Source organism: Cottoperca gobio, chromosome 11, assembly GCF_900634415.1.
Source record: "Cottoperca gobio chromosome 11, fCotGob3.1, whole genome shotgun sequence".
In the NCBI taxonomy this organism is placed as follows: Eukaryota; Metazoa; Chordata; class Actinopteri; order Perciformes; family Bovichtidae; genus Cottoperca; species Cottoperca gobio.
The window spans coordinates 16,828,911-16,847,520 of record NC_041365.1 but is presented as its reverse complement, the minus strand read 5'-3'; the positions used below and the strand labels follow the sequence as shown (position 1 = coordinate 16,847,520).

The 18,610-nt window shown below is 39.7% G+C and overlaps 2 protein-coding genes across 5 annotated transcripts; both read right to left on the bottom strand.

Annotated features, from left to right (window-relative positions):
• Positions 1-2,416: 2,416 nt before the first annotated feature.
• Positions 2,417-10,292, bottom strand: tekt2 (tektin 2 (testicular)). 3 transcript variants are annotated; one of them, XM_029442546.1, is made up of 10 exons: positions 10,189-10,292; positions 8,480-8,642; positions 8,206-8,331; positions 7,300-7,505; positions 7,077-7,220; positions 6,802-6,916; positions 3,770-3,877; positions 3,485-3,628; positions 3,268-3,347; positions 2,815-3,019 (listed from the first exon to the last, which is right to left on the bottom strand). In XM_029442546.1, the coding sequence occupies exons 2-10, from the start codon at positions 8,633-8,635 to the stop codon at positions 2,815-2,817; spliced, it is 1,284 nt and encodes a 427-aa protein (XP_029298406.1). In that variant the 5' UTR covers positions 8,636-8,642; positions 10,189-10,292. The 3 variants fall into 3 exon arrangements, with proteins under 3 accessions (XP_029298405.1, XP_029298406.1, XP_029298407.1); XM_029442547.1 differs by having other exon boundaries at positions 8,480-8,639; positions 10,189-10,202; XM_029442545.1 differs by lacking the exon at positions 10,189-10,292 and having other exon boundaries at positions 2,417-3,019; positions 8,480-9,089.
• A 468-nt stretch (positions 10,293-10,760) lies between these two features.
• usf2 (upstream transcription factor 2, c-fos interacting) lies at positions 10,761-18,184 on the bottom strand. 2 transcript variants are annotated; one of them, XM_029442996.1, is made up of 11 exons: positions 17,710-18,183; positions 16,957-17,000; positions 16,575-16,690; positions 15,924-16,043; positions 15,183-15,339; positions 14,201-14,288; positions 13,903-13,947; positions 13,394-13,452; positions 13,127-13,218; positions 12,504-12,632; positions 10,761-12,092 (listed from the first exon to the last, which is right to left on the bottom strand). In XM_029442996.1, exons 1-11 carry the CDS (start codon positions 17,745-17,747, stop codon positions 12,003-12,005), a joined length of 978 nt encoding a protein of 325 aa, XP_029298856.1. In that variant the 5' UTR covers positions 17,748-18,183; the 3' UTR covers positions 10,761-12,002. The 2 variants fall into 2 exon arrangements, with proteins under 2 accessions (XP_029298856.1, XP_029298857.1); XM_029442997.1 differs by lacking the exon at positions 13,903-13,947 and having other exon boundaries at positions 17,710-18,184.
• Between the last annotated feature and the right edge of the window lie 426 nt (positions 18,185-18,610).

Below are 18,610 nucleotides of genomic sequence, written 5' to 3'. Positions count from 1 at the left end.
TAATGACTATATATTTATCTAATTTATTAGCTGAAGTGAAAGTAAAATTAGCACAGCCTCTCACATTTCTTCTCAGTTCTTTTTCATGAGGCCTCAGGAGGTTACAGTGGGTCATTTCAACATGAGGGCCATTTAATTAGTCAGCTACATTGTCAATAACAAAAGTTAGGGCTTTGAAGGACATATGACTAGATTAGTTTAGCTCATACTGCAAAAAGGCAAGAATCCTATTCTTCTTATCACTCTTGGATTCTTAGCTTGAAGGGCCAGTGTGTTGTATTTAGGAGGATATATTCGCAGCAATGGAATATAATATTCATTACTATGTTTATATTAGTGTATAATAACCTGAAACTCAGAATCGTTGTGATTTCATTACCTTGTTTTGTTAGCTCAGAATGGACAAACCAAACTCTGGCTCGTAGCTAACGGTCACCGTCTCTGACTTGATTGTGAAACTGAGGTAAACACCAGCCACCACCTGAATTTCGTTGCTATGCTTTCGTGTTATGGTAAGGTAGGTTTTGCACTTGATGGCTCATTACCGCAGTCTTGTAAAAGGAGGGGTGAGCGGAGGCGTTTTTAGTTGGTTGCAATCTGCGACCCCAACGCTAGATGGTGCAAAATTCTACACACTGTCCCTTTAATATATGGCAAGAACCAAACACTAAAAGGAATTCTTCACCTCCAAAATTATTATTTTTCTATAAATGAAACTGTTACCTTGATATCGTAAAGAAAACATTGTTTTTCTCGCATGCCTCCACGATGAAAATAAAGATTATAAAAACAGAAAAAGTCCTGATGAATTGAAGTAAATGGGGGCAGCGTTTGACAACAGCAAAATATATCAAAACATCTGATTACAAAGTGTTACACAACTCATGCAGTATAATCCAAGTCTCATTTATCCAGTCATACGCTCACTATGTTCACATAAGTGTGTGAGAAGACAAATGTGCAAATTCTCTTTTCCATCCCACTATGGTACTAATTATAGGTGAAATACAGTTTAATTGGTTTACTTTCATTAAGTGATTCTGCTTAATTACTGCCATAACCTTTTACCTTTCTTAGCTTTTTAGTCACAGCAGATCAACATGCAAACATCTGTCTACAAGCAAGTATACATTACTGTCACTTTTCTAACTTTCACTGACAAGGAACAGATAAAACATCAGAATCAGAAATCCTTTATTAGTCCCACAACGGGGACATTTACCTTTACATTTTACATTTTCTTAAGAACAGATCTTTCTCTCTCGTCTAAATCCTCATACAAGTGCAGCAACTGATACAAACGCATCCATTTGAAGACATTCCAACTGAGACAGGTGAGAGTTACGGGGGTTTATTGTCTGAGGGGCTGTGTGCCTGTTTAGCAGATTTTTTTATCTAAACCGCGCAAACTGTCATTATCACCGTCTTCATTAGTGATGGCGAGATGAAGCTTCATGAAGCATTGAAGCTTTCCATCCAATTGGTTCGCTCATGGGCCGAAGCTTCATGGTGCTTCATTTGCTCTACTGCGCCATCAAGTGGACAATAAATGTAAAACCGGCGAAGTGCGAGGCTGCAGTGGATTTAAAGTGTCTTTGCCCTGAAGATTCTTTGACGCACACATATAAGACTGAATATAATGTTCTATTCAAAAATAAAGATTGATGTTATTACGTGTTATTGAGAAGAGAGTGCCTTGAAAAATGTTTGGGATTTTTACGCCTTAAATGATAGTGCAGTTTAAGATTGGACAGAGAGAAGGGGAATGACATGCAGCAAGTTGCAGCAGGTCTGTTTCGAACCCCGGGCCGCTGCGGCAAGCATTTGAATGTGGGTCGCCTGCTCCACGAGCTACGCCACCAGGGATGTGTAATGTACACGTTGGATGTACATTATTCTTTCCAACAGATTTAGATTTGGTATCTTTACTTGCTCACAAGGAAGATGATGCTGGCGTGCATAACAATTGTTTTGCTAGTTGGCTCCATAATGATCCAATACAAACGCAATACCAACAACTCGACAGCAACAAGGCATACTACGACAACAACAACAACAACCCACAAAGGTTATATAAAGTGTTGATTTTGAGGGGGCTCAATTGCGGTTCGCTCCCCCTTATATTTCGAATCGCACGCCAAACCCGCGTCATCACAGAAGTCATCACAACAAGCCTCGATACGCGCTTCACATATATCTTCCACGATTACTCGACACACGCTTCGAAGCCTCGACACGAAAGGACACATCACTAGTCTTCATGCTCCAAACGGCATCAGTTGATCAAACAATATGACGAGGCAAAACAAAGCCATAAAGCTAAGGGTCAATATAAGTCAATGACCTTACATGAATGTGAGCGCTTGTGAATTTTTGCAAGCAGTAACTAAAACAGAAATGCATAAATACATTCAGATGCCAGAAACATCTGCATGAAGAAAGGTTTAATGAAGAGGAAACATGCAAATAATCCACAGGTTTTTGTGAAACTTTACAAACAAAGTATATGATTGATCATTTAACACAACACAACTCGAAGCAGATGACACAAAGTACTAGACAGGAGAATAGGTTTTTTTGCAAGAGGATGACAGTTTTTGTTTGAATAAATAAATACAATTCTGTAAAGTACTTTGTTCTTCAGCAGTTAATGATTAATTCATGATGATAAATTAATGTATAGAGGGTAAGAGAACTGAATGTATCTCAAGTGTGAACAGAACATTAGCTGCAGGGTTAAAAACATGAAGTCAAAGCTAAAATCACACTAATGTATTTGTTGAGTTACTGTAGGTCCCTTCCTATCATCTCATCTTACTGAGCCAGCAGCTGCAGGTTGCTCCTGCCGCTGGAGTTTGCGAGTGGAACCAGCAGCACCGGGGTTTTATCAGTGCAGGAGGCTGATGTGAGGCGGGTGCGGGTGTTCATGCTTCGTAGTTCCAGAGAAAGGGCTTCCTGTTTTCTGGCAAGATCCTGCAGCATGCGGGAGTGATGGAGCTTCATCTTCTGCAGAGAGTGCCTGCGTGAGCATGGGATGGGAGAAGCACGATATGCTGTGTTTAAAACATGTACTGTACATCGGCTACTATAGAGTCCCCAGAATGACTGAATGTTATCTTTATCATTTTGTGTTGTTGAATGTGACATTTGACTTCCCTGTAAACTGCAATCTTGCTTGGCAAAAACAAAATGTTTTGCTGAGGTAAATAAAAATGTAGACAGCATATTAGCTCCACTTGGTGACCATAGAAACGAAAGGGGACTCACTGAGCTTCAGAAAGCTTCTGCTTCAGAGCCATGATTGTGGCCTCCAGCTGATGGACTTCACTAACGAGGCCGTGCTGCACCTTCAAACACACAGGAAGGAAAAGAATAAAGTAGCATTAGCCCTGATGACCAAACCTGATCTAACCACTTCTGTTACTTTCACTGCTACTGCTGATATTCTACAGATGATATGCAACAGTGTGTGTTTTGTTTAAACCTCGTCTCTGCAGAGGTCCATGCCAGGTCTGTTGGTCCTGTTCTCCAGTCGGGTGTGAGCCAGTTTCAGGGAGGCAGTCTTTACCTGCAGATCTGCATCCAGGCCGTGGATGTCGCTCTCCATTTCTGCCATTTCATCTTCAGTCTACGTCAGATACACTTCACTATAACAATAATCTTTTACCTACAGTACTAAGAACACGGCTGGATTAAAACTGCTGCGACCCCTACATGCTTGATCACAAATCCACAAAAACCTTCTTTTATAAACTGTTGGATAACTCACATTTCTTATTTGCCACTCCAGCTCATTGCGGGCCTGCTCTTCATGGTGATTACGCTTACGGAGAGCAAACTCTGTGGCACGGCGCTGAGTGTCCAACTCATTCTGCAGCTAAGAAAAACAAGACAGAGAAAGAATGAATTGCAAATGTGCCATATCTTACACTGTTTACCACAGAAGAAATGAGAGCAAGATTGGTGCACAACATTCCCAGACTGTTATCATTTAATAACAGACATTATTTAAACAAATCCTTTAAAATCCCCTGCTTTCATCTTTGTGTTTCTAAATGCTAAATACTTTTGCAAAGTTTTATTAAAAGAGATATGTTGTCCTATTGTTGGAGATTTTCCATAAAGGAAAATGTTACAAATGCAAAAGTAACTTATCTGCACCTTATGGTGCCATATACAGTTAGGTCCATAAATATTTGGACATTGACACAATTTATTATTTTGTCTCTGTACACGACCGCAATGGACTTGACATTAAACAATCAATATGTCAATCATTTGAGGGTATTTACATCCAAATCAGGTGAATGGTGGAGGAATTACAACCCATTTTATACGTGGTATCCCCTTTTTAAGGGACCAAAAGTAATTGGACTAAGTAACATGATCATAAATCAAATTGTAATTTTTAATATTTGGTTGCAAATCCTTTGCAGTCAATGACAGCCTGACGTCTGGAACCCATAGACATCACCAGACGCTGGGTTTGGTCCCTGGTGATGCTCTGCCAGGCCTCGACTGCAGCTGTCTTCACTTCCTGCTTGTTCTTTGGGCAGTTAACCCTTCATAAATAAATGGATGAACAATAATTTCTTAAAATTAAATGAGAACAAAACTGAAATCCTACTAGTAGGATCCTGTAACAAAAAGAGAGATGATGCTGAATAACATGGGGAAACTTACTCCTTGGATTAAACCTGAAGTTACAAGTCTTGGTGTTATCATAGACTCAGATCTAAGCTTTAAATCCCACATAAACAAGGTGACAAAAACATCCTTCTTCCACCTTAGAAATATAGCTCAAATCAGACAATTTATAAATCAAAAGGATGCTTAAAAACTAATCCATGCTTTTATCTCAAGCCGACTCGATTACTGTAATGCACTCTTTACCGGCCTCCCAAAAAAAACAACAGAGAGACTTCAGCTCATCCAAAACGCTGCAGCGAGGCTGCTGACTAGAACCAAGAGGAGAGACCACATAAGTCCAGTGTTAGCCGCTCTACACTGGCTTCCAGTAACTTTTAGAATTTACTTTAAGGTCCTTCTTCTTGTATACAAAGCCCTAAACGGAACCGCACCAAGTTACACTGCCAACTCTCTAATCAACCATGTGCCCCCAAGAACATTACGATCATCCACTACTGGTTTATTAAATGTTCCCAGAAACATCCAAAAGAAAATTGGGGATGCAGCCTTTAGCAATTATGCACCAAAGCTATGAAACACTTTACCTGCAGACATTAGGGAGGCAAGCTCGCTCAATATCTTCAAAAGTAAACTGAAGACATATCTCTTTACTTTAGCCTTTTAATGGTGATATTTTATATCTCTTTACTTTAGCCTTTTAATGGTGATATTTTATATCATTTTACTTCAGCCTTTTAATAGTGATATTTTATATCTCTTTACTTTAGCCTTTTAATGGTGATATTTTATATCTCTTTACTTTAGTCTTTTAATAGTGATATTTTATATCTCTTTACTTTAGCCTTTTAATGGTGATATTTTATATATTTTTACTTCAGCCTTTTAATAGTGATATTTTATATCTCTTTACTTTAGCCTTTTAATAGTGATATTTTATATCTCTTTACTTTAGCCTTTTAATAGTGATATTTTATATCTTTTTACTTTAGCCTTTTAATGGTGATATTTTATATCTCTTTACTTTAGCCTTTTAATAGTGATATTTTATATCTCTTTACTTTAGCCTTTTAATAGTGATATTTTATATCTCTTTACTTTAGCCTTTTAATAGTGATATTTTATATCTTTTTACTTCAGCCTTTTAATAGTGATATTTTATATCTCTTTACTTTAGCCTTTTAATGGTGATATTTTATACATTCTTTAATGCTTTATGCCACTTTAAACTCATTTAAATGCTTATATTTCCTTCAGTTCCTTCCCTTCTCCATACTCTTCTCTTCCATCATTCTGGTAAAAGTTGATCTTTGTCTCATCTGTCCACAGGATGTTGTTCCAGAACTTTACAGGCTTTTTAGATGCGTTTTAGAAAACTCTAATCTGGTCTTCCTGTTGTTGAGGCTCACCAATGGTTTACATCGTGTGGAGAACCCTCTGTATTTACTCTGGGGAAGTCTTCTCTTGATTGTTGACTTTGACACAGATACACCGACTGTACCTCCTGGAGAGTGTTCTTAATCTGGCCAACTGTTGTGAAGTGCTTTTTCTTCACCAGGAGAAGAATTCTTCTGTCATCCAACACAGTTGTCTTCCATGGTCTTCAAGATCTTTTGGTGTTGCTGAGCTCACCAGTGCGTTCTTTCTTTTTAAGAATGTACCAAACAGTTGATTTGGCCACACCTAATGTTTTTGTTATTTCTCTGATGGGTTTGTTTTGATGTTTCAGCCTAATGATGGCTTGCTTCACTGATAGTGACAGCTCTTTAGACTTCATATTGAGAGTTAACCTCAACACATTCCAAATGCAAATACCACACTTGAAATGAACTCTAGACCTTTTATCTGCTCCTTGTAAATGAACTAACGAGGAAACAACACACACCTGGCCATGGAACAGCTGAGCAGCCAATTGTCCCTTAAAAAGGGGATACCATGTACAAAGTGTGTTGTAATTCCTCCATCATTCACCTGATTTGGATGTAAATACCCTCAAATTAAAGATGAAAGTCTGCACTTAAAGCACATATTGATTGTTTAATTTCAAGTCCATTGTGGTGGTATACAGAACCAAAATGATGAAAATTGTGTCAATGTCCAAATATTTATGGACCTAACTGTATTTACACTACAAATACTATACATTGTACACACCTGGGCTCTGGTGAGACTCATGTCCTCCCTCATATGCTGGGACACCTGCATGGCCTCCTGGGCACGAGCCACATTATACTGGCTGAACTGGACCCACTCCTGGGGGGTGGAGGAACTGATAACATTGATGATCACATTTCAGCATTAGGAAAGGGAACATCATTCAACTTCTGCTTAAAGGAATCTTAGAGTTCAAGCGTTTTGGTCGACTAAAGTTTCATTAAAACGGTTCAAATGTTGATGTAAAATGGTAAAGAAATGTAAAAAACAACTACCACTGTGGTATGCGAGTTGGGTTGGTTTTTAAAGAGATCTGAGGTGACTTTACAGTAAGTGACAGGCTGGACATATCAATGTCCAGGGCGTCCATCTTGTTCTGGATGTCAGTGGTCAGCTGGTGCCGAGCCTCCTGCAAAACACTGCGAACAAGAACACGTAAAGGTGGACGGAGAAAAAGAAAAACACTGAGAAAAAAAACTAAACTCGTTTTTTTCTTACCAAACTTTCTCAAAGGCCTTTTCTATGTGCTGCTGCAGAACTTGCTGCACTCTTTCAATCAGCGCCACTTCTTTTTTCAGCTGTTCATCTACGGGATCAATGGCGAGCTCGTACCCTCGCCGTCCGTCCCTCAGTGTCAAACATTCATTGCCGACTTCCATGGGAACAGCAGTCACAGCCAGGGCCTGCTCAGTTTGCTCTTTAGACTGTCCAAACACATCAAGGCTGACATCACTGCACTCAAAGACTAAAGCTACAGGGACGCTTTTCTCTTTCAACTTTAAATTGAATGATTCCAAGAATATTGATACTTACTCTAAGGGAGTAAATATATTCGTCCGACACTTAAGGGGATAGTTCACCCCCGAATAAAATCTAATTTGTTTTACGCTTACCTGTAGTGCTTTTAATCAATCTAGATTGTTTTGCTGTGAATTGCTGTTGGTCTTCTCTCGGCTTGCGCCAAAAAAATACATTTGAAAAGCTTGGACCCTTAGTTTGATAAGTTTCATCTAGGAACTATTTTCTTTCTACCGAAAGAGTAAGTCCATTGTTAGATGCACATTCCTACATGAAGCTGTTCACAACAAGGTCTGTGGATTATCTTGAGTAACCGGGTCATGATTTCTAGAAAGAGACATTGATGTTGAGTTTTTCAAATGTTTTTTTTTGGTGCTTTGAGCACCACAAGCCGAGTGCATCTAGTTCCATTATATTGGAGAGAATGGAGACATCTTTATGGCTGATATCTGGATTGATAAATAGCACTACAGGTTAGAGAGGACAAATTAGTTTTTCAGATTTTGGGGTGAACTGTCCCTTTAAAAAAGGCAGACATTTTTGTACTAATATGAACATAAAATGAAACAAACTCTGAGTTGTTTCAGAAGTTTTTAGACAAATCACCAGGGTCAGAGCCTCCATCTCTTCATCCAGTTTCTGTGCGCAGGTTTCTAATGCCTCTTTCCACCTGGCAACATCCCACACTCGGTCACTCAACCTGCGAGAGGTATCGCTGTCATCCCAGGTTGTCTAGAGAAAAAGTGCAAGAAAAGACTGCGGGTAGGTTGATAACACGTGGACATATAAAAGAATGTGTGGAGTTATGGAATATTCTTTATCCTGTTTAGTATGTGACTGTTTAGCTCTCTGGTAGGCTTCCTCACCCACATGAACCCACCTTACAGTTGGTTTCGTTGCGTAGTGACCTTCCTTCCTGCCGGATCACATTAGAAACATATCGCTCATGTTGTGCTGTGGCAGACAGCTGGTGGTTGTTGCTGTTCCACTCTGACACACTGTGGCGTAGGCCTGGCTTTACAGGAAGTGCAGACATCCTACTGCTGCAGCAACATGCAAACATCCAAATCACTGTATTTGTCGAGTACAGTTAAAGGGATAGTGTTGTAGGATTTGGCGGCATCTAGCGTTGTGGTTGCAGACTGAATACCCCTCCCTTTACAAGACTGCAAGTACAAAACCGTGGTAACACGTGGTATCTTTCAGGACCTTCGTCTCGCTCAGAGGTCATTCTTACCATAACACAACCGCCTTTACCACAGTTTTACAAGCGTTTCGTAGAACTACGGTGGTCTTCATGTAAAATAAAACATAAATGGGCCTATTTACAGCCAAAGTTTGGTTTGTCCATTCTGTAGATATTTGTAGATGCGAAGGCTCATTCTAAGGTAACAAAAACACAACAAGTCTTAGTTTCAGGTGATTATATAATAATGAAAACATAGTCATTAATATTATATTCCATTTCTACTAATATACACTAAATACTACACACTGTCTCTTTAAATGTGCAGGATTTGTTTTGGGAAGCATATTGATACCCTTGAGGTTTACAGTAAACACAGACATGGTATAAGTCCAACAGAGCTACTATAACATGCAGCACAAAGAGACAGAGGGAGATGAGGCAGCAGCAGCATTTGCATTAGACGTCAATATACATTTAACACAGCCCTGCTTTCAAATAGCATCCACAACTGGGGTTTTCAAATCACATTGAAAAGAATTTGGCCTTTGGCAGTAAAAGTCAGATCACATGTCATATCCTCCCCTCAATCTGAACGATCCAGAAAACAACCACAGTGGATGTGTAAGATGATGTAGGACTACAAAGAGCTGTAAGGGAAATTAAGTTACATTTAGTTTAGCACTTCATTGAGTATTTCCATTTTGGGAGATTGTATACTTGTACTTTACCACAGTTCTTCCAACGGAAAAGGCTATACAGTATTTAATCAGTTAATTTGATATTAATATGACTAACACAATGCATATATTATCCTACTATAGTTCAAACTACCCAACAGTGTATTAGTACTTACACCACCTGGACTCTCTTGAAAAAGAGATTTTTAATCTCAAAATAAATGTTATAAATAAATATAAATAAATAGGACATTTAGTATCACTTTGAATATTATTTAGAACAATATCATTGAATATTGTTTAACAATAACAATTTTAAGTGACTCGGAGGTGAGTTGTGTTAACATCCATGCACCGTTAATGTATATTTAACGAAGTATTAGTTTGAATGCAGCATTAACACTTATTGGGCCGTTTGACGTGTGTTAGTAGGACACGAGTAACAACTTGTGACTTGATGTCAGATGTATGGAAATGACGGACACGATGGGAATCTCTTATAAGATATTGACAAGAGAATTACTTAAACCAGCAGATAACACTGTTAAAACGGTTCATTTCAGTTACATGGTCTTTTCACCTTGCCGAGGTGACAGGGCCATACAGTGTGCAGTTACTTCTAAAACATCTCATGTTAGTTAATGCTGCCGTTTACAAAGCTAAGAAGATAAAGATAAAGTTTAAAATCTAATGTTAAAGTCCTATACATCGAATTTTACTCACCGGAATTCTAGAATGTTCAGATAGTCGGCGCGTGCTGGTTCTTCCGGACCAGGTTTGCTATAGCAACAAGTACTCGTCTCCAGGCAACGAGCCGACGCAACGTTCATGTGACATTTTAACATTGAATCTTTAATAATTAAAATACCGTGGCGTTCATAACGTCATTTCATAACACCACCAGCCAACAATGAACGTAAAGAAGGTAGGTTATAACACTATCTTATTTTACCAGCTTTGCCTGAGTGTCAGAACGTAGATATAATATGCAACCAGCAATATATGAATGTTATATATTGAAATAGATAACAGAAAACACGTTTCATTTGACATTCGCCAAATGTAAAGATCTGGTTAAAAATGTGATCTAGCTGGTATATTTTAAATATCTAGCAAATTTTCCTCACATTTGAGATAATCTCATGTAAAACAGCATGTTATATGTAATTGTCAACAATGTTTGTATGTAAAATAGAAAAACATTAGCTAGAAAATACTCCATAGTGTCTTGCTAGCTGCTCACAAGCAACAAGAAATAGATTAGACGTAAAGACAACATCTGCGATAAACAACACTTAGGTATAAACACTTCTGTTTTATTGTAGTATCAGAATTAGTCATGCCAGTGGTTATATTTCCATGCTGTGGTGACTTTCAGTGTAGACAAAAGCTGGTTAGTTACAACTATTATCACTTGCATCCAAACTACCCTCAGCACATCCCGGACCATGGTTGTTTTATGGTCTGTCGGAAGTAAAGGTTCCCAACGTTTTAGAGAATTAGGGATTGCAAAAAAAGCCACCTTTGGTCTCCACTAAAAATGCAGCAGTCGGTCTCAAACCAAGACTTAACCTCTACTTCAGTGCATTACACCAGTGACCTATTAAGCCGACATACAAATCAACCAATATTTTAATGCCCATTAAAAATGATTCCCACTTTGAAAATCACCTCCTTATTCTCAATATCTGTACATTGCACCTAATGGGGGACACAAGAGATCTAAACTCTATATGTAAAGACTTCATTGAGTCTGGGAACCACTTGCCAGTGCACCATCACAAGTACCTGAGCTATGTTAACACCTAAATTCTCCAACAGACTGCTATTAAGGCCTTGCACTGAAAATAAAACCTCCATGCCTCAAAGCGGCTTTTACTTTGACTGTAAGAAAAGAAATATAGATTTTTATTTTATTTACCCACATTGGATTGTGTTTATAAAGTTTGTGAGCTCTGCCTGGTGCTTGGAGTGTCAGTGTAAAGAGGCAGATATTGAAGAAATCAATCTCACACACACACACACACACACACACACACACACACACACACATTTTTCATTCTGTGTACACATTCCTTAAACACTAATAAATTAAAAGTAAATGGGAGCTATCATTCATGTCACATTGAGTAGTTTCCACAGCAATGTCAACAAAAAAAGGGAAGAAGTAGGAGAAGTTTGCAGAATGATAAAAAAGGTGAAACCATTAAAAGAAAATTTTCTGTGGCAAGATTCATAATTTAAAGTAAAAAGAAAGTTTGGTGCAAGCGTGGTGGAGCTGTGCAGAGGTTCCTTGAAGCAGAGGTGAGCGGTCCGGTTAGCTACACAGTTAACAGATTTCAGAGCGTTCAGCCTTGAACAGCTGGAGCTGGAGGAGGCGTTTGCAGTCCTTCCGTGTTCTTCTCGAGCCCTGTGTGTTTGTGTGGTCCAATTTCAGCAGGAAATTGTCTCTCATTGTTATTCCTTTCCTGGTATTGTTCAGGTGGGTGGGAGGATGCGACATTGTGTTTGTGAGGTTACATATGTTCAGTCCACAATCACTGTGGTGTTGCATCTCCATTGACTTCTACGCCGTGCTGCTGTAGCTGAGCCCGAAGCAGCGCATTATCGTTCTTCAGCTCCTCAATCTAGAAAAATCTCAGAAACATAATTAGACACATGTAGAAAAAGAACAGAAAAGAAACAATATAGAGAGCTTAGTTTCACTCACGTCCGTCCTTGAAAAGTACAGGATACTGTCACATTGTATTTTCCTATATTTCCCAAGATTGTTTGAATTATACCGTGTTCATTTAATATGCGGTGTGATGTAGCGATTGGAAAGATTCACCAATAAAATGACTTGCCAGTGTTCATGTCATCGGACAAATCAAGACGGGTGTCAGAAAAAACCTGACCTGACAAAATGTGCAACCGTATGCTCACAATCTCTGCATCTCAAATGTTTTTGTTTATATTGCAATAAAATGTTAAGACATTTACATGCAGTTTAGGCTGAGTGAACACAAAGCAATAACAGGTTTGTATTGGAAGTTAACCTGTTGTCTAAGCAGCTCGTTGTCCATCTCGACTCGCTCCACCTCTTTGTAACTCTCCTGCAGTCGCTGGTTACTCTGACGCAGCTCTCGGATGTAGTCACACGCTTTGGACAGGATGCCTCCTTTACTCTGAGAAACAGCGGGGAAAGTAAGTATACAACCACGGTAAAAAGAAGTAGCTAAATATTAAAATATGTTAAATATGACTCGTCACCTTTTTCCCCCTCCCACTGTGTCACTCACAGAAGTCTTTACTGAACTTTACTCTGTGTGTGAGTCATCGCTGTGGTTACACTTGGAGTTTCAATCTGACTTTCAGCATCAGTTATACAAGCACGCATTAGGTGAAGAGTCAAAATGCACAGAAAGTGCACCAATTCATGTATGGAAGTGGTTTATGAGTCTGGATGTAAACCAGCTTCAAAATGCGCATATACAAATGTGAAGACATGAAGCAGACACTTTTCAGGCCAAATGTGGATATATCAGCCTAAAAACAGATATTTAGACGCAGATTTATTCTAATCTAAAAGGACATCTGCCACTATTTGACGTGCTTTGAAAGATCAATGGGCTTTTAGTAAACATTTTACTTTGAAAGCTGATTTCTGTACAACACTCACCGCTCCAGTTCTGCTGTCTATGCTACAGTCAGGGATGATTTTTGAAAGTGTGACAATCCAGTTGTTAATCTTGTCTCTTCTTCTTCTCTCCACTGCAAAGAAAGAAATACAGACACCGTTTTTAAACAGGAAGTACAACTTTCATACTGAAAACTCTCAGCCCTACATGTCCACCAACACGCTACTAGCTGTGTAGCTATGGACTACAACAATCATCTCTAGGAAAGACCAAATAAAAAGACACTAGTGACACCAGCGAGCTCATACCTTCATTGTGCTGTGCTCTTCGCCTCTCATCTCTGGGCGCCCGTGGACCCTCCACCTTCCTGTAAAGACACAGCAAAACAAACGTGACAGTTTTTATATATTATAAATACATTTTATATCATAAAATACTCAGATTTCCAATATTAACCAAATATTTAACACCTGAACTAGAAGAAGTTAACGGAAGAAAAAATAAATCGTTATTGTCAGATGCAACTTTTTAAACTATTTTAACCTCGGCAGGTTGACGAGGAGTGTCCAAATGCACCAATAATTAGCCATATTAGCCTCGGGGAAGAAGGCGCAGGCAGAGCTGAATTGGGATGTATAATTTGCTATTTTCTTTTTTTGTGCTAGAAAGAACTAAGTCATAGGATATGGCTATCAGTTAACTCAACCTGTCAACATTCAATGCACAACACAAGGATGCTAATGATGGATCAGTGAGCCACCAGGCTCTAACACATGATGGGGGCAGGGTGGGGGGCGTATGTGAAAGTTCTTCTCACCAGTTTGAACTGCCATGCTGCAACATCTCGCTTTCACCAAGGTCTCTGGGGATGGCAGGTAAGTAGGTCAGAGTGTGGTTTTCAGACGTTGGATATTTTTAAATGATGGATATTGATTTTTTTTTTTTTTTGTACACACAATGACAAAACTAATCAGTCCAGAAAGGGAAGGAAGAGGTGAAGAACATCCGGTCCACCGTGAGGTTACAGGGAAAGGGGTGAGAAGTCGGCGAAACACGTGGGGAGAGAGTTATGGTGATCTGGATGAATGTGCTGGGAAGTGTTTAGTTATACTCACGCAGTGTAGGTGTGTGTGCGTGGGGCAATGGTACGAGGGGCCGCCGTCTGTAGCACCTCGGGGGGGCTCATCATCACGTAAAACTGGCCTGGATTTTAAAAGACAAATGACCAAAAATTAAAGTTCTCCTCAAGTGATGATTGAAATATAAATTGTTGGAATCTTTGAACGGTGGTGTATTGGGGTCGCTGTAGGTCAAATCTTTAATAAATACGGATCCGGGTTAATAATCCAAGGAAAAACTAAGAATTCTTCTGAGGTTAAAGTCACAATATGAGAAACAAATTGTCTTTTTTTTTTTGTCGAGGAACCACATCGCTTCACTTTGTAAGGTTGGATCGACCTCATCACTCCACAGACGGTAAACAGGAAATGTCATGCGCGCACATTAGAGGAGGTGCTACACTATGGAACCTGGGATGTGTTGTTTTCTTCTGAAAAGGCCCAATTCACCCAATGTCTCTTCAAAGTCCCGGAAACTTATGATAATGTGATTCTAGGCTAAAATCACAAGTATTTCCTTATTGCTGAATCCCATCGGAAAGTATCATTTGATTTGGTCATTAAACGCAGACATAGGCAACGCCTGGGATGTGATGAGGTTGATCCAACCTGCAAAGTGAAGCGATGTGGTGTGGAGTTCTTTCTCCTAAATTAATGACTTTATAATCCCAGAGAATATTCTATTTTTAGGAATATCATCTTCCTCCTGCAGCTCTGTAATTATTATTATTATTATTATTATTTTAACCTAAAAACGGCCTTAATGTGCTGTCGTATGTTGTTAGAGTCATAGGACGGAAGTAAAATATAAATAATGGAAGCGCAAAGATGAGAAACATCAATCCTCATTAGAAGCCCCAATTGAATAATTTCAAAATGTAAATTGATTCAGAAAACAAAACCTGTGGACACACACATAAATATTCATTTTGTAAAACAAGGTGTCACTTTAGCAGCGGAGCCACTGCTGGTTCCTCACCTCCTGCCTGTGCGATCGTTGGGTCGGCGGTGGCCTGCACGGACACTGCTGTCCCGTCGCCGACTGTGGTGGCTGGGAAATAAGCGAAACGTGTCTCTCCTCCCACAGTCTCCCCCCCAGGACTGCCCCCATTACTGAAGGGGTTCTGGATAACAGCCTGGAGAGAGGGGTCACCGGGACAAGTCAGTCAAACAACTAATATATAATATATAATATATGGTAAGGCATGATAATAATAATAATAATATTCTTTATTTGTAGAGCACCTTTCATACAATAAATGTAGCACAAAGTGAAAATAGAAAATTAAGATTTAAAAAAAAAAAAACACGGATAGAAGGAAATTTAAATACAAAATAAAAAATACTGAATAATAATAAAGTAAAAAATATATAAATAAGTTCCCATATTTTCAGCATGCACATATAGATCAATAAACGCTGCAGCAGCATCTACTCTTCTTTACAGTGGTGGAGATTTGCATTTTTAAGACAAAAACTTGTCGTAGAGGTTTGTAATTTTATTCCCCCCCCCCCCCCAGTAATGATTATGATAAGCTCATTATTTTATAGTTCTAGGCACCAAGGTGGAATAAGAACCAAAGCTGAGTGGTTATGAGTTGACGTTGCTACTTGTTGTAACACATTTGGGTGAAGTTAACACCATGTCGCAATGCATGTGAACCCCATACGAATGAGAGTAAACTCACACCTGCTTCAGCCTCACAGTACGTTCACTCACCTGTGCCACTGCCTGAGGGGCTCCAGCAAACGCTGCAGCGGAGACAACGCTGACAGCTCCAGTCCCATCAGCTGTGGCTTCTAACTGATCGTCTGTCACCTGAACCACCCGATACGTCACCTGCGGACGGAGCAGAGAGGAAAACTTTAGGGAAAAAAGGAGCGATCCCACTGGGGTTGGTTAGACATATATACAAAGAAGTTGAAAACTTCACTCTATGCATAGTTTTTGACATTTACCTTCTCTAGTTAGTCATATAAAGAAACATTTAATCTAACATTTACATTATGAACTGTTTGTTTTGCTCATGAGTAACTGGCTATCAGGTGTCTCATCTGTTTTCTCATGACACCTCGGGGGTTTGTGGTTATTTCTAGAATACAAATGAGTCACCACAAATGTGCCTGGTGTGAACATTGCGAAGACTAATTTACACCTTTTGACCTTGAAGATTTTCTAACGTGTTAATTAATCATCCAACAGCACACTGAACATTAATCGTTAGCGAAGCCCCTCCGCCGTGATAACTGATTTGTGTCTACCTGAATTGATCCCGTCTCCCTTGTAAAAACATCATTTAAAAAAAGATGTTGATTTTAATGAGACTTCCTGAATATAAAGCTCAACAAACTAGAGCTTGTCCATGCTCACCTGTCCTCCACTGTTCTCTGTGCGAAACTGGTACTGCACATTGTGGTCAGTGAACGCAGCCTGCGGGACACCGGTGATGGTCACTGCAGTCTGCTCCACCGTCCCCACCGCCTCTCCTGCAACACACAGGTCAACAAGTTCAAGTCTGTGACGCTGCTCACAGGCAGAACCATGAACAGCAGATGTGAGTGGATGCAGATATGCACTCATGTTGCTTAAAGTAAGTATTTTTGACAAGAATACTGGTTTAAGATCAGGTCTCAGTTCTTATACAGTGTCTCAAAGAAGCAGAACCTACATTTTTATCACTTATTTTATTTTTTCCAGAAAATGAGCAGGTTTTTTTGTTTCACTTTAGGATTACAAGAAACGAGGCTCACACCTTCCTGTAGCTGCACCACCTCCTCTGTTTCCTGTTTGTCGTGACTAAAAAACAAAAAGAGAAGTCAATTATTAATCAGAAATGTATATGTGGATCAAGCTCTCAGAGCCAGGTGAGTGTGGAGGGCGCCCCCTGGTGGTCACATGAGGAGATGATGGATAAAACATAAATAAAGTGATAAATCACTGGCGTGCAAGCGTGACAGAAATCATGTTTTCTACAACTTCCAGGAGGAAAATAACAATTATTGTATGATTACAACTGACATCGAAGTGGTTTGATTTACTACACAAGCAAAGACAAACTTCACAAATAACTATAATACTCTTAAAACCGACCCTCCCTAGTTTCATTTAAGCATTTAAATACTTAAATAGTTGTATTAGGTGCAGTAAAACAGCACAGTGGAATAAAGTGTGCAGTCTGCAAAAGACACACAAATTGCTGTTGTCTATTTGCCTTTTCTTGTCAAGTAAATGAGGCAGTTATCGTCATGTTACAGATTTACAAAAGGGCGCTCCGTTTCTGCTGAAACTGTGAAATGATGGATGCCGAAACGCATCATGCCCGAAGGCTTGCACAGTGATTCACCCAGAAGGTGAAAAAAAAATAAACAATGCACACACACACACACACATTAAAAGTGTCTGGAGCATACAGGTTATTAACAAGAGCATTGCGTTGCAAGGAGAAACTGCTTTTAGGCCGTGGAGGGAGCCATGGCTGAGCAGGAAGCGGGCAGCAGCCTCTCACCTCGCCGAGCTGTCCAGACTCTGCTCCAGCATATCCATGAAGGTTTTGCGGGTGTAAAACGCCGATATTCAACGACACTGATTTACGGAGATGGAAGCGCTGATCACGGGGACAAACACACGGGTCATGTGAGAAAGACAGTCCAGGACACGTGAGGCACCGACCGGGCAAGGAAGCTAAAATGGAGGCCGCTGCCGAGCAGGAGGGAGTCGTCTGCGTCTGTGCGGAAAACAGAAAAAAAAAACCACTCCGGGTGTTTACGCAGCTTCACGGAGGCGATGGTGCTCCGTTTTGGGGATTAATATCGTTAAAGTAGTTTTAGATTAACTACTGAATGTACTGCTGGGAAGATTATTTCCTTTAAATCTTTCGATGGGAATGATTGTGTTCTTGGGTTTCCTTTTTTTGTTGCTCCGCGGCGCACAGCTGCTGTTTATCCGCGCAAAGCTGCGGGCTGCGACATGCGGCCAATAAGATACGGAGTGGACTCGTTTGTACCTTTTTATTGTGTGATGAAATGTGTGTGTGTTTTTTTTTTGCATTTTAACTGTTGCACTGTCTTTGTGAGATTTCAGATAGAGTAAACCAGCATCCACGTGACTCGTGGGATGCACATAGTTTAGTGGTTAAAATGGATTATCGTGTTTTTCTCGCTTTAGTTCATTAAAACTTGCGCACGCTTGGATTATTTTGGAGTTTTTGAGACACTATTGGATATTTTCCCAGGCAATCCTAGTAATCTGTACAGTATTAATCTAACAGACATACTTTGACAATCAGCTCCTCAACGACACTTTTTTCAGGTTGTTTGCCCAGGTGACCACTGAGATCCAATACGGGTTTTCACACAAACCACATGACATAAACTGTCCAACGCGCAGTGCGCTACGTATCTCATAAT